General features: G+C 25.7%; 1 protein-coding gene across 4 annotated transcripts in view; it reads right to left on the minus strand.

Annotated features, from left to right (window-relative positions):
• LOC112684159 (eye-specific diacylglycerol kinase) overlaps positions 1-14,035 on the minus strand; it is a 156,913-nt gene that overhangs the window by 83,401 nt on the left and 59,477 nt on the right. For all 4 annotated transcript variants that reach the window (XM_025555530.1, XM_025555538.1, XM_025555517.1 and 1 more), the window contains one exon: positions 8,085-8,223. In XM_025555530.1, the coding sequence (XP_025411315.1) occupies positions 8,085-8,223 (139 nt within the window). The remainder of the gene's footprint in view (positions 1-8,084; positions 8,224-14,035) is intronic.

Genomic DNA, 14,035 nt, shown 5'->3' on the forward strand with positions numbered 1-14,035 from the left:
TTTAATTCTAAGTAATATTATTTCATATTTGTTTGGAATTTAGATATAAATATTTGAACAGATTCACATAAATTCAAAAAATTGTTTTACAAAAGTTTTATACAGCCTTAAGAAGTATCTACTAGATAAAAAAAAAAAAAAACTTTATAGCTGGAATTTGCAGGACTTGGCCGTTTCATTAATTAAATTTACCTCTTTCTACCTCTTTCATTAATTCTTTAAGTAAATTAAGTTATTTAACATTAATTACAGGTCAAAACTTTTTCAATACATTGTAAATTTATTTAAAATAATTCTCAAAAACCCATATTGATTATAGTATTTATACCTATTACCATGTTACTATTTAAATATAAATGATGTAATAAAGTATAAAGCCAAGATATATAAATAAGAAATTTGTTTAATAAAATGTAAATAATTTATACAAATTATAAATATTTTTTTTTTAATATCATACATTAATTAGTTTGTCAATTTACAAGCATTCTGATATATGTAATAGACAAAAATATATGGAAATCTGGGAATAAAATTAATATATATATATACTTTTTATTATTATTTACAATTTATATTTCAATGCATAATAAGCAAAAGTCCATATATTGCGTTCGGAAAATAAACATTACAACATAAAATATGTTAAGAGAATAGCCATCAAGTGATAAAAGATAATTTTTTTTAATTTTTATTTTAATATTAATTTTTGAATTATGTTCTTGAAATTATTTTTCACGTTTAATTTGATTTATAATTAATTTTAGTTATCCTATTATCTTTTGAGCCTCACAATATATTATAATATAATGATACATTTTTTACTATAATAACCTTAACTTATGTACAGTTAAATAATATTAAGTTAAAATGTGACGATTAAAAATATTTATTTAAGACTGGTTATTATCGTAATTTAGGAAAATTAAATTTTGCTGTTGTGCTTTTTCACAAAAAAAAAAAATTGCATCCAGTTGATTTACTATTTTTTATTATTATTTTTTTTCTCTATAAAATATACCCTATATTAAATTTATTACAGCTCAACAATGACAACTACATATATACTTAAAAAAGAACAAAACGAGAAAAAAACAAAAAAATAAGTAATAAAATAATAAAAAATTTAATTAAAATTAAAAATTATAAAACGGTTGATATTCGTAAATTAATTTATAAATAAATGAACAAATAGTTTCTATAAATAAATAAAAGCTTTGACTGGAGTGTTATATTTTTTGAATACGATCACTTTCGAATTCAAAATTCATCGCCAGGTATTTACAAAATCAATAAAATCATAACTCAAGATTTTTTCTTTTATTTATTATTCTTATAAATGTGTTCTATATTCATTTATAAACAAAATATAAAATAAAAACAATCTTTATGAATAATTTAATATATAAAATACAACTGACAAAGTAATTACAATAAAATCAATGAAATAACAATGAGTCTAAAGAAGGAATTTAAAATATTTTTTGGATCAACTGAGATGATGTTGTCCTTATGTAAACATTTAAATAGTTTTAAGCGTGAATTAATTAATGATTCGATAACCATTAAATATCACATTTCATTCAAGATATTTATTATTTTAAATATTTTAAATTTGTTCTTTTATTGTTTTCAATTGCTTTTTTTTTTTTTGTCACAATATTCATTTATTGTACCGTTTCACTTAATGATATTTAAAAATTAACGTTTATTGATTTTCATGTTTGATTTCAACTTTTTTTTGATACCATAATGCTTTATATATATATGTGAAAAACTCTCAACTGAAAGAGTAAACTCAAAGTTAGGTTAACCGGATGAGTAAAAAGCGTGAACGAGTGAATAGTAATCGTTTATAATAAATTGGGTTGAGTGACTATTCGCACTATTAATATGTACTGTACTCGTCTAAACCGCTTGCTGAGTGTTGTGTAACAAGTAGTTGTGAATTCAGTGACATCTTCACCTGCAGTTGTAAGATACAACAACTTTCCAAGAATTACGTTAATAAAGCCCTCCAATATTGATGGATTATTGGGAGATGAGTTAAATATAGAAAATAAAAAGTAGATTTTGATTAGGAAATAGATCTTACGTTGAGGTACACACGTTCCTTCGGTTGAATTTTATCAAGAGCTAGAAAGTGAAGGAATTACCGAATGTGATTATTTATGAAGATGACTGTTTATGAATTTATAACTACCATGTGACATTCGACTGAGCGAATAAAATGCGTGTAGATGCAAAATGCATCGCTGACTAGGTCAATTTTGTTACTAGGCCGGGCAACATAACGAGCTTCACGACCGAGTGCACGTCACATGTAAAAAAAAAAAAGCATCAAATAAAAGATTTTCAAACAGTAGTGGAATTAGGAGGAAGAATACGAAGATTCATCACCGAGCGTTACATTTCAGAGGGTGTAATTTTTGTAGTTTGTAATCTATTATTGACTACTAGTTTGATATTTTTAACTCAGTTACCGATAATGTATTTAAAATTAAATAAGTTAGTATGATTGTATACTATATATAATAGTTATTGGAAAAAATTGTAGGGTAGTGTATTTGATTTTTGGTCTATGATAGGGCGTAATATCAACATTTCTCCTAAGAAAAAATTCCTAGTTCCGCCTCTGCTCCCAAGTTGGTTAATATTATGTTCAATTTATTGTGCATGCTATATTATACAAAAATAACCTAAACATTATCTAGATGAAAAACAGATAATTACTATTATATATTATAAACCGAGTGTAGCAATAATTAATTTTATTTTTCTTGGGTTCTCTTGCATGAATACAATAAAAAATAAAGTAAGAAGCCAACTAATAAATAAAAAATTAGAGCCATGCTTGAAATTTAAAATAAAAAGTTATGAGCCAGATTTATCAAACTTTCAAAAGACATGGATAGCCATTACTCAAATTGATGTAAATATCTATTTTTTAAAAGCTTTAATATTTTATTATTATAGCTAAATTGTTTAAATATATTTGTTGATAAAAGTATAATATAATAAAATATAATAATGTTATTTGAAAAAATATTATTTCGTGCTCAAGGGCGCTATTTATTTATAAGTTAATACTATTACATCGAAATTAAAATTCGTAGTGGTACTTTAAAATTTGGAAAATTGTGTTTAAAGTAATTTTTGGCTCTTCCGTCGCAAAAGGTTACCGACCCTTGATCTAGATGACTATTCACAGATAGACTATTTATCTATTTAGATTAAATGAAAAGATACTTAAAATTATTTTTATTTAGATAAGATAACATATACAATTATTCTGATGTATATTGTTAAACTCATATTATATTATTTTATATTATAAAATTATCATTTTTTAGAAGCGAAGAATCTTATGGTTTTACAACGATGTTAATTTTTTTAAAAGTTAAAATTTTATTTAAGTGTGTTTACACTGTGCATAATAATACTAATCCAAAAGTTTCATCTAGCAACTTTTTAAATTTTTTAGGTTGGTAGGTTGGTTTTTAGATTGCCTACGATGGTACTTTAGATAGGTAGTTTTTTTCAATATCTTGTGTTTTTCATGAATAATTGCCGAAAAACGGAATAGAAACAGTAAAAATGCACTGTAAACGAGAATTTCACTTTTTAGATTTTAGTTTCTTAATCATAACTCCAAAAGGAATATAGTTAATTGATACTTGAACCTTTAAACCTATAACAGACATTTTTTCCATATTCAACAACATTAAAAAAAAAAAAAAATCAAACAATTTTGGTTTCAATATAGAACATAAAAAATACATCATATTTGAAAAATTGTTTGGAATACAATTTTTAGTTTGGATATTAAAACTTAAAAAATGAAAAATATCTTACTCATATACTCACCTAATGCTATTAAAAAATTTCAAAAATCGTTTGTCAGGATTTAATTTTATAAGCGTAAATTGTTAAACGACATTTATGAAATTACGGTTTTTATATCTATTTTCAACTATAAATGTTGATTAAATAATTGGTTCATCTAATTATAATGAAACTTTGGATATAGACAAGGCCAGTTTACACGCAACGATTTATTGTACGTTTTACCGAATACGACTAATCGCATCAAGTAAAACGGAGTGTGTGTACAGTACCTATATCGTTAGGTTTTTTATTACGCATTCATTTTATGCGAAGTTGAACGACAAGTCGTTACATGTAAATACAGGTTTTATGAATTGTAAAACTTTTCGTCCTTATTAGGTTTAATTCTTTCCTAAATTATATAGTTTTAATTACTTAATTTTATTATTTTTTTATATTTATAATGTATTATTGTATCATATTTAATCATACCATTTATCTATTAAATAATATAAAATTTGATTCGAGGGCTATTTTTTGTTTTCTTGCGAACATGTCTGATCTACGGAAATTCTATTGTACACATATTAGGGACATTATGAAAAAAACCACAACAGTGCTTCTTCCATATTGTCAAAAATCACTAAAATAACTGAAAATTAGTGAAGAGTAAAGAGAAATATAGTTAAAACTGGGATAGAAAACCTAGTAAAAATTTAACCGTGTAGACATTTTATAAAATGTATATTTTATTGTCTATTTTAGAAGTTCAGTAAAACGTACAATAAGTTGTTGCGGTAAACCGGCCTTAGAACAAAATGTTTTGAATATTTGGTTAAAAATACGTCTCTTTCGTCGAACAAAAAATTTTTAATTAAGATGAAAATATAAAGAACCTACCGATAATTAGACTAAAAATGATAAAATATATAAACAACAATTTTTATACTAAAACATTGCTCACAATTGTTTCACTAAAAAAACCAAGTTATCAATTCTTTAAAACTCAATACTCCCATAACCATTTTTCAATCCAAGAATCGAAGGGACGAAGGGCGAACTTTGGCCACCATTATCTAAACGGCTTTTTTATTTAAAAAATGCTATTTACGCATTGAGCATACAATATAACATGAGATGTCAAGCTATGAATTTGAAAATAAAAAGTTTACAACCATAAATTTCTAAATAATAAGTCTTCGTCTAGTTGTACATCAATTATAATTTCATAATTGTAACATTTTAAATAATTTTTAAACCAGAAGGAACGTTTCTTTTATGCCTCTTTTTCGCATTCATGATGCTATGCTATGTACGCTGCATTAATACCGAGAAGTATTCAATAATTTGTCATGATTTGTATTAACAGGCTTGAAGTCTACATAATGATAACGTAGTATGAACAGAAAAAAACCATGCACTTAACAAGGGCATGCGATTGATGAAAGGTTAATTTAATGTTGAAACACAAGTTGAATTGAAAATTGAAGATGAAACGCACATTAATATAGACATACTTGAAAAACACTTATTTTATCCAAACTAACTTAAATCAATGATATGACAATAAACTTTCGGTTAGGTTTATACGATACTATTTACATATCGGTAGGTTTTGAATTATTGAAGAAATTCTATTGCACTAAGTGAATTTCAATAATATAAGTTCAGATGATTAAAAAGAAAATCTGGCAAACAATAATATTATTTTCAATTGGTATAACTTAAGTCCTGATCCTGTAGTAATTGAGAAATGTAGTAAATATTAAAAAAATACACATGGACAAAATAAGACATTGCTTACATATAATATCTCATACATAACGACTAAAACGAAATTGTATCATATTTATATTTAAAACGTAATACAAGTAATATCAAACCAATTGATTTTGACTAAACAAAGATCCTTTTACTATACAAATATTGAAAATAGTACAAACATCTTATAAAAATTATGTATAAATTACAATGTATTTATAGTAGTCACTTTTACTTATGTGTTATTTAAAGAAAATGTTTTTATTTTTACAAAGTTTGTTATTCTACTTTGTTCATCTAACCATAAAAACTCAATTTCATATAGACTTATTTTATCGATATATTTTCACTGCTTAACAAAAGCCATCAATAGCTATAAAATAACAAGCCAGGCTCGTTGATCCAAAAATAAATGTTGACACACGAAATGAACCATACAAATGATTTTGAGAATTATAAAATACAAACAATATAGTATCAAACATAACGTGTATATAGTTCATCGTTATAGCAGGGGTAATCCAGAAATAATACGAGTATTGTCGTTTTATCTGTAGCATTCTGCTAAAACAATGTACTTATTAAAATGTCCTCGTCCTACGTATAAATGATACATTTAACTAAAATTAGATAATTAATATAAAGTATTTCCATCAGTAAAGTTTCCCACAAATAAATAAGTTGCGTACGCTAACAATTATGAACTACATAAAATGCTTTTTCAGCGTACGAACATATTTATTTGTCACATTTCTTAAAAGTGGTTCCACCATTTAACAAGTGGTAAAAACTTTCCTCGTATTCAAGAGAATTGTAGATTCAAGCAACAGTGATTACCAAAAAAGCTTTTATTCAGATATCGTAGTGGAAGTAAGACGAATTAATTTTAATTTTTGCAAGCTTTTGATTTGAGATATTTATATTATCTGACCTTCAAATTATATTTCCCACAACCATTTACGGGAGTAGTATTGTCGCGTTTGATTTCCATTGGGAAAAGATATTCATTAACATCAGGAGGTAAAAAATAAAAATAAAAATAAATGTACATTAAATCTCGGGGTAATAATATATAATTATGATTTAAAAAGTTACAGAAACAGAATAAATAGGCAAAAAAAATCTTTCATTGATTGAAAATTTAACGGAATAAAATAAAATTTCAATAAATAAAATCATAATATGTTTATAAGAAGTCGGTGAAATCAAATATGATTTAAGATAAATTACCGAGTAAAAGTATTATGCTGCTGGGTAAATTAAATACTTCTTTTTATACATATTTTAAGTTTAAATAAGAATAGAATTATTTGAATATAATGGAAAAATAAAATTAGTCAGATGTCAACCGCAAAGTATAAAAGCAAAAGCAAAAATAAAATAAAAAATCGTTGCGTGTATACGTTTTCACTCATAATTTGCGATGTGTACAAAGTAATAATGATAAATAATCATATATTATGTGCATATCATTTTCCAAAAACTCATTGTGTACATATAAATGTGCGTGAGAAATTGTAAACGGTTTTTTTAATTATTGTTAGAATAAATTACCCAGAAACTTGTATATGAGAGTTAATAGTTGAATAAAAAATGACAAAATTTGGTATAATGTTTATGCACGATATATTATTGTAAACTGTTATGTAATATAAATATAATAAACACAGAGCTATACATTTATTTATTTTTTTGTTTTTAAATAATATAGATTATTATATGGTGGTTGATGAAAAAATAAATAGTTTCAGTGTTTGTTAATAGTGAGCAGACAAATGTCAATATATACAATTTATATTGTGTGTACTTCATTAAAACTATTTTTACACCCTTGTTTTTTATAAAAAATTTTTTTATTATTACTCCGGTTAGTTAAACTGGTGGGGCCACCTCTGAGTACGATATTTTTACTCATAATAATTGAATACTACTGCTAAATATCAATTAGTAATTTTATTATGATATATGTATATGTGTACATAATTTTCTGTAGTTCGTTCACGGTTGGTTTCAGTTGGAACACTGTCGTTTCTGATAACAGATAACATAGAATGTATGTATATAAATATATACTTCATAAGGTCATAAAAGTTATGAAATATTTTTACACCAGAAATGATAATTTTTATTTATAGCCATAAGTTTTTCATTAATGTATAATAACACAAAATCATAAAAAAAAAAAAATCATCGGGGAACGACGACCGTATGCGGAGCGTGCAATTCATAAAAGTTTTTAGAGAAACCGCGTGGAGGACATTAAAATAATTTGCAAACCATTTCGATCGGAGTAAATTATTATTTATGGATTATTCGTCATAAAATGACACTGCTGATGGGTCAGCGATAAAATGTACAATAATTTATGTGTATTGCTCCGTTAATAACATAAATTAATAAATAGCAAGTATTGTGTTGTGAAATCGTACGCCGGTGGTGATGGGTGTAATCGTTTTTTGAAAAAAAAAAAAAAAGAGACCGCACATTTTACTTACCGTGCATTCGGACTCGCCGATGTAGCAGAAGTCTACGTTGTGGGACGTCACGGACCACAGATGATCATCGTTGGCGGCCTCTTCCGTCCAATCGGGCACGATCTTCAAGAGTTTTTCGTTGCCATCAGCTCCAGTAGCTCTGCGACACATCCATACAATAAATTATTAATCTTTCGGACTCGGTAAGACTTGCGTAATAGATAATAGATACGGGTGTAATACAATATCGTCAAATTACGCATAAACATGCATTTACATAGTAAATTATAAATGTAAATAATTATTATCATTATTAATTTTTTTTTTTTTTTAATTGACATTTTCACTTTAATCATAATAAATCTAATATTGATTCGTATAAACAAAACGAAATATAAAAGGGTGAAACTTCTACGGATCATAGTTTACAGCAAATTGTATTTGTTTTGGATTCTGTGTGATATTAAACTATTGCCGTAGCACAATACTGGCACGTACGGAAGAAATTCCGAATTATTGTACTACATATTATGCTGCATCGGTAAGGCATTCAGCCGATGGCCACCTGTGGCATTATTTTGGCCAGCTGCCTTACGAACGAATTCTTATATGTTATCGGTGCCAGCACTTGTTATGTTTCGTAGTAGAACAATTACTGCGAAGCTTTTATATTATACTTTTATATACATATATAAAAATATAAATATTTTCGCCTATAATTATGGGTATTTACGTGTAAATTAAAATCAACGTGACAGACTACAGATAATATTTGTAAATAAGTTATCGGCTAAATTGAATTAAGAACAAAAAAAAATTGAAACAATGTATTTTCGGGGTTCGAGAGTGAATATAATTTATGAGAGTAAATCTATAAAACTATATTTGCATACTTATGTAATTTCAGAAATTCTTTAAATATGATAATATTTTAATGCAATATTTATTTTTATTGATAACTTATTTTCTGTTTAGGTCTTCAAATGGATTTACAAGAAAAAATTTGGTGTAGATTTTGTATTTACACATTCAATTTACTTACTTTCTAAACTTTGAACATACTTGACATCAAGAAAGAAGATATTTTAAATTTTAATTAAATAATTGGAACCATTAAAATGAATCCATGTATATTTTTATAATTATATCATATATTATGCAAAGAGTAGATTTATTTTGTATTTATTATAAGTGTCTGAGTCAATTGTAATACATCAAAAACCAATTAATAACCTCAAGATTGTGTTTATATTTTTTATGAACTTTATCTACTATGCTCGATATGAAAAATTATAACATGTTCAAATAAAAGTGATTGTTATGAAAGTCTTTATTACATTAAACTGTGTGATTTTCGGTAGCGGCTCGTAGTAAATATTCTGGGGAAATTTAAATTATTTAACATAAATTCCATAAAACAACGAACAAGAAAAACCCTTTATTATACTTAATACTTAATTTAATATTTAATTAATATTTTTAACTTAATTTAATTGTAAACATTTTTTAAAAATAATTCAAATCTTCCATTTTTTTTTTACCTGCGAATTCGCAGATGACGGAGTACAGCTACTAACGATGGTCCGATGACACGGAAAATAATGTCTTGAACCCAGTTTAAATAGCGTCTATAATACGCGGATTATTTATATATATTTGAACAATAGAAAATTAAAATAACTATTCAACAAATTTTATAATATTTATTATAATTACATAGTATTATATTGTTTTGGCCGTTAGGTGATAACTATATAATAATATGTAAGTCACAGGACTGGGCACGAGATGCGCAAAGGCTTATTTTACTTTTTACTTGTCCAAGTTTAGAATGCTCAAAACCAATGAACCAATATATATAGAGAAGGATAATTTAAATATTTATAGAGTTAAGAATCCTAAGTCTCTTAAAATAGGAAAGAAAATATTTTAGTCTATATTTATTTCATAAATAGATACATAAAAGCTCGTCCAAACGATATGAATCCCAAATTTATTTGATCAAATGAAAGCTGTATAAAGTGTATAAATTATGTATGCACATACTTATGTTCTTAACATAATGGATTTATTGAAGAGAAAATTTTTAATAATCAAAATGTAAATTTAACCTTGCTTGAATAAATATTGTATTTTAACGGACATAATAATAGTATAGTATAATAATAGTACGAGTATTTTAGTAAGATATCTACATTACATTTAATTTCTCCATCGGATGATAAAATTACTTAAAAAATCAAATAGATTCTTACTGTTATACCGTACAATAATTCTCAATTAAGCGCATAATTATGTCCAAGGTTATTATTGTTAAAATATTTGTATTATTCTTAACTAGGAAACTTATCTAAGAATATTTCAAATCATATAAATTATACCATGAACTGTGTAGAGTATAAAATCAAGTGTTTTATGTATGGACATTCATTAATTTTCAATTTGATTGATGGTATTCATTAATTATACTTGAAGTTTAATTAATATTCAATTTTTTTGGTTACTATAATAACAATTGTAGTTTCATACATAATTTACGAATTCAATATTTTACTATACGATTTTTTATTATTATTGTTATTATTTTTTGATTTGATAACTTTTATTAAATCGTATATATATATATATATATATATATATATATATATATACAAAAATATACGTAGTTTAGAAGCTTTTAAACGTATTCACCAATAAAACCAAGTGCTATACTTTTGTATATGTCTTAGTTTTTTCACATACTTCAAACTGATAAATGTATTAAATAGCATATAAATAAAATTGTACACAAATAAGGTCAACGTCAAGTCAAACATAAAATCGGTGTTTACTGGTGTAATTCCTTGTAATCTTGCTTGATTTTATCCATTTAAATTGTTGTGGAAAATACAGCACAAAGGGCATTTCCCGAAAAAAAACGTGTGAATTTTGCGAAAATTTTTCATTTTCACATACAACGTGTATTTACGTACATGCAGCACGGTCGCTAAGAGAAAGAAAACAAAAACTCGCAATTCATATAAAGTCTGTACTTTTCGTAATATTACTGCGGTCAAAACTGTAATTGCTCATGACGAAAATGCTAAATCGTTTAATTCAAAGAATAATCTTTTGAATCTTCGACGTTTACCACAAAAAATTAAATGTCACTAATATATTCACTTAAATTTATTATTATTTACAAATATAATATTATGTACAAATTATACACGCTAAATTATCTTGTATAATTTGGTTGCCGGAAAAAGATGTTTTAAGATCATATAGTTTATTTAGTAACCCGATGAGTTTATTTTTTATTGTAGTGAAAATGGATATGGAGTCATAATTAATAGTTCAGCCTCAAAACCATAGGCGTGTTTACGAGAGGAGCCGGGTGGGCACTGACCCCCCCCATGGCGGAATTTGCCACTAACAAAACTGCGCCAGGATAGTAATGCGATTTGTATTCATTACCTACCGATAGTTTCAGTACAGCACAGCACAGTGGTAAAATGTACGTATTTTTATTTGAGTTTTAAATGTATTTTATTATTCATGTCTAAAAAAATATAAGTCTCATAATTTAAAAATTTGTTGTGCCCCCTCGGCCACCAAAGTCTGAACACGCCTATGCTTAAAACTATATATAAAAAAAAATTGATTACCTATTTATGAGGAATTTTTCTTTAAATTTCATTCATCATAATTAATATATTCACGAATAACTAAAATATCATATAAAGTGAATGCGATACAATTTTTTTTTCAAAATCCATCGCACAGATTTTAATACAACTTCTTGCATCTATGATGGTAATGAATGTATAATATTAGAATAATACATTTTGTTATAACATTTCGTTCATTTTTTAAGTATAGTGGTCTAACGTAACCATCGGGCTTTCCAACTCAGACGACTATTTTAAACGGCCCGTTTTAACTTTATTTTTAAATACAGTGAATTGAAACTATTAATAACAAAATTACAAACGCCAATACAAAATATAATTTTGTAGTTGAATCTGAGTGTAAAGTTGTTGAGATTAATAGGACTTCAGTTTAATGTACGTACGCTGCGAGTTGAATAAAGTAAACACATTTCATGTTTCGTTAAATAAGATATTGATTCATTTTGATGTAATTTCTCTTGCTTCCTGATGAAATTTAATGATACCCGCTGGGATTTAAATTTGTTTAGTAATAAAATATACACGAAAGGATTTTGTTAAATTTCATAATTTTTAACTTCTTTATTTTGGGTTTATATTTTATTCTTTATATGCACGTGTGTAAAACGTCCAAATTTTAATAATTTAAATTCTATGATCGTGTGATTCTTTGAGTTCTGACTAATAATATAGTTGATTTTTCTGAAAATATAAATAGTTTTACAGTGTGGTAAACATCACGCATTTTCGCGATTTAGTGCTTTGATCGTTTTGCAAAAAAAAAGAGAAAATAATGAGAATGTCATGTAAAATCAGATAATAATTGTGTGAAATCGCAAGGGAAAGAATTAAGATTTAGCAGAAAAATAATACGAATACCTCATTTGTCCTCGGAGTTTGTTTTATTTATTCTTTTAATAAGTAAAGTAAAATTAACAATATTTACAACTGTACTTTATACTTACAACCCAAAACATACATGGTATCTACAACCCTAGAGTGTTTAAGTGTTTAAAATTAATAAGCCATCTTAAGTACTATTTCGTTAGGATAATTTTAGTTTTAATTTCATACAGTCTCTTGCAACGTTTTCCTAATTGTTCTACAATTAATGCGACTCCGGACGTTCTGTTTTCTTAAAAAAAAATTACGTATACTTATTATTAGCATTTTAATCGTTTTAATTAGTAGGTATACAAACAAAGGTTAACAATGTATGCACTTAATTTCTAGTACCTGACAAACCTAATAAACACCTGAGTTAAAAATTAATAAATTTCAAACGATAAATTCGGCGGCCTAAGTCGTAGTTTTTATTTCTTTTTTTATTTCTTTTTTCTTTTATCAATTTTAGTTTCAGGTTATTTTTTTTTTTTTTATCAAATACCGAGGATGATTGATCGTTTCACCATCTACTTTTTCTCATTGTCATGTTTTAACGTCATTAACTTTTTTCCCTTTTCTTTCATTTTTTGCATTTCTTAATGGTTTATTTTTTTAACCTCTAACGCGGTGTCAGCTTAGACACATATAAAGTTACAATTATTATTATTGTGAGCATGTTTTGTAAATACAAAAGTATCATAAACAATAAACTAATTTTATTTTCAATACATGACTACCAATCTTATATTTTTTCATAAAGGATACAAAAAACCATTAACTATTATAGATTGAATATTCCATAATATATACCTTCCTATTCGTTTAAACATTGAATAGTAAATAAATTATCAATAGATTGACCTGATTTGTGTTACAAGGTGGATCATTATAATTATTATTTTTATAAATATTTGTATTGAAATAAATATTTATACCATCGTTGTATTTTTACTGCTCTGCAAAAAACACAATATACCAGAGACTTAAACCCGTTAAGAGGGATTTATAAAATGACAAAATATATATATACACAAGGCTTTATGTTACGGCTAATATATATAACCAAAATATATTAGTTGTATTTACCAACATGCAGATAAATCAAAAGTAATTATTATAATAATCCGTACGTTTTATTTTATCCTATATATTAGTGATTTAAACAATTTCTATATCCAACATGTGTTAGAGTTTTAATTAATTATCGCCAAGTGTAATTTAAGCTCAATTCAAATATGTATTTTCGCTTTGATTTTAAACGCGATCCAATATAAAACATGGACTTGAAAAAAAAAATGCCGAATTCTATATAATCGTCACTTTTACTTCTATGTTTTTTAAAGAAAATCCGTTAAAAATGACGTATCGAAAACACGAACACTAAATTCAATCAATTAACATAACTAGAATTATTTTTTGTCTTAAAAACTAGCAGAT

The sequence above is a fragment of the Sipha flava genome, unplaced genomic scaffold, assembly GCF_003268045.1.
Source record: "Sipha flava isolate LNK unplaced genomic scaffold, YSA_version1 104_pilon_pilon, whole genome shotgun sequence".
Classification (NCBI taxonomy): Eukaryota; Metazoa; Arthropoda; class Insecta; order Hemiptera; family Aphididae; genus Sipha; species Sipha flava.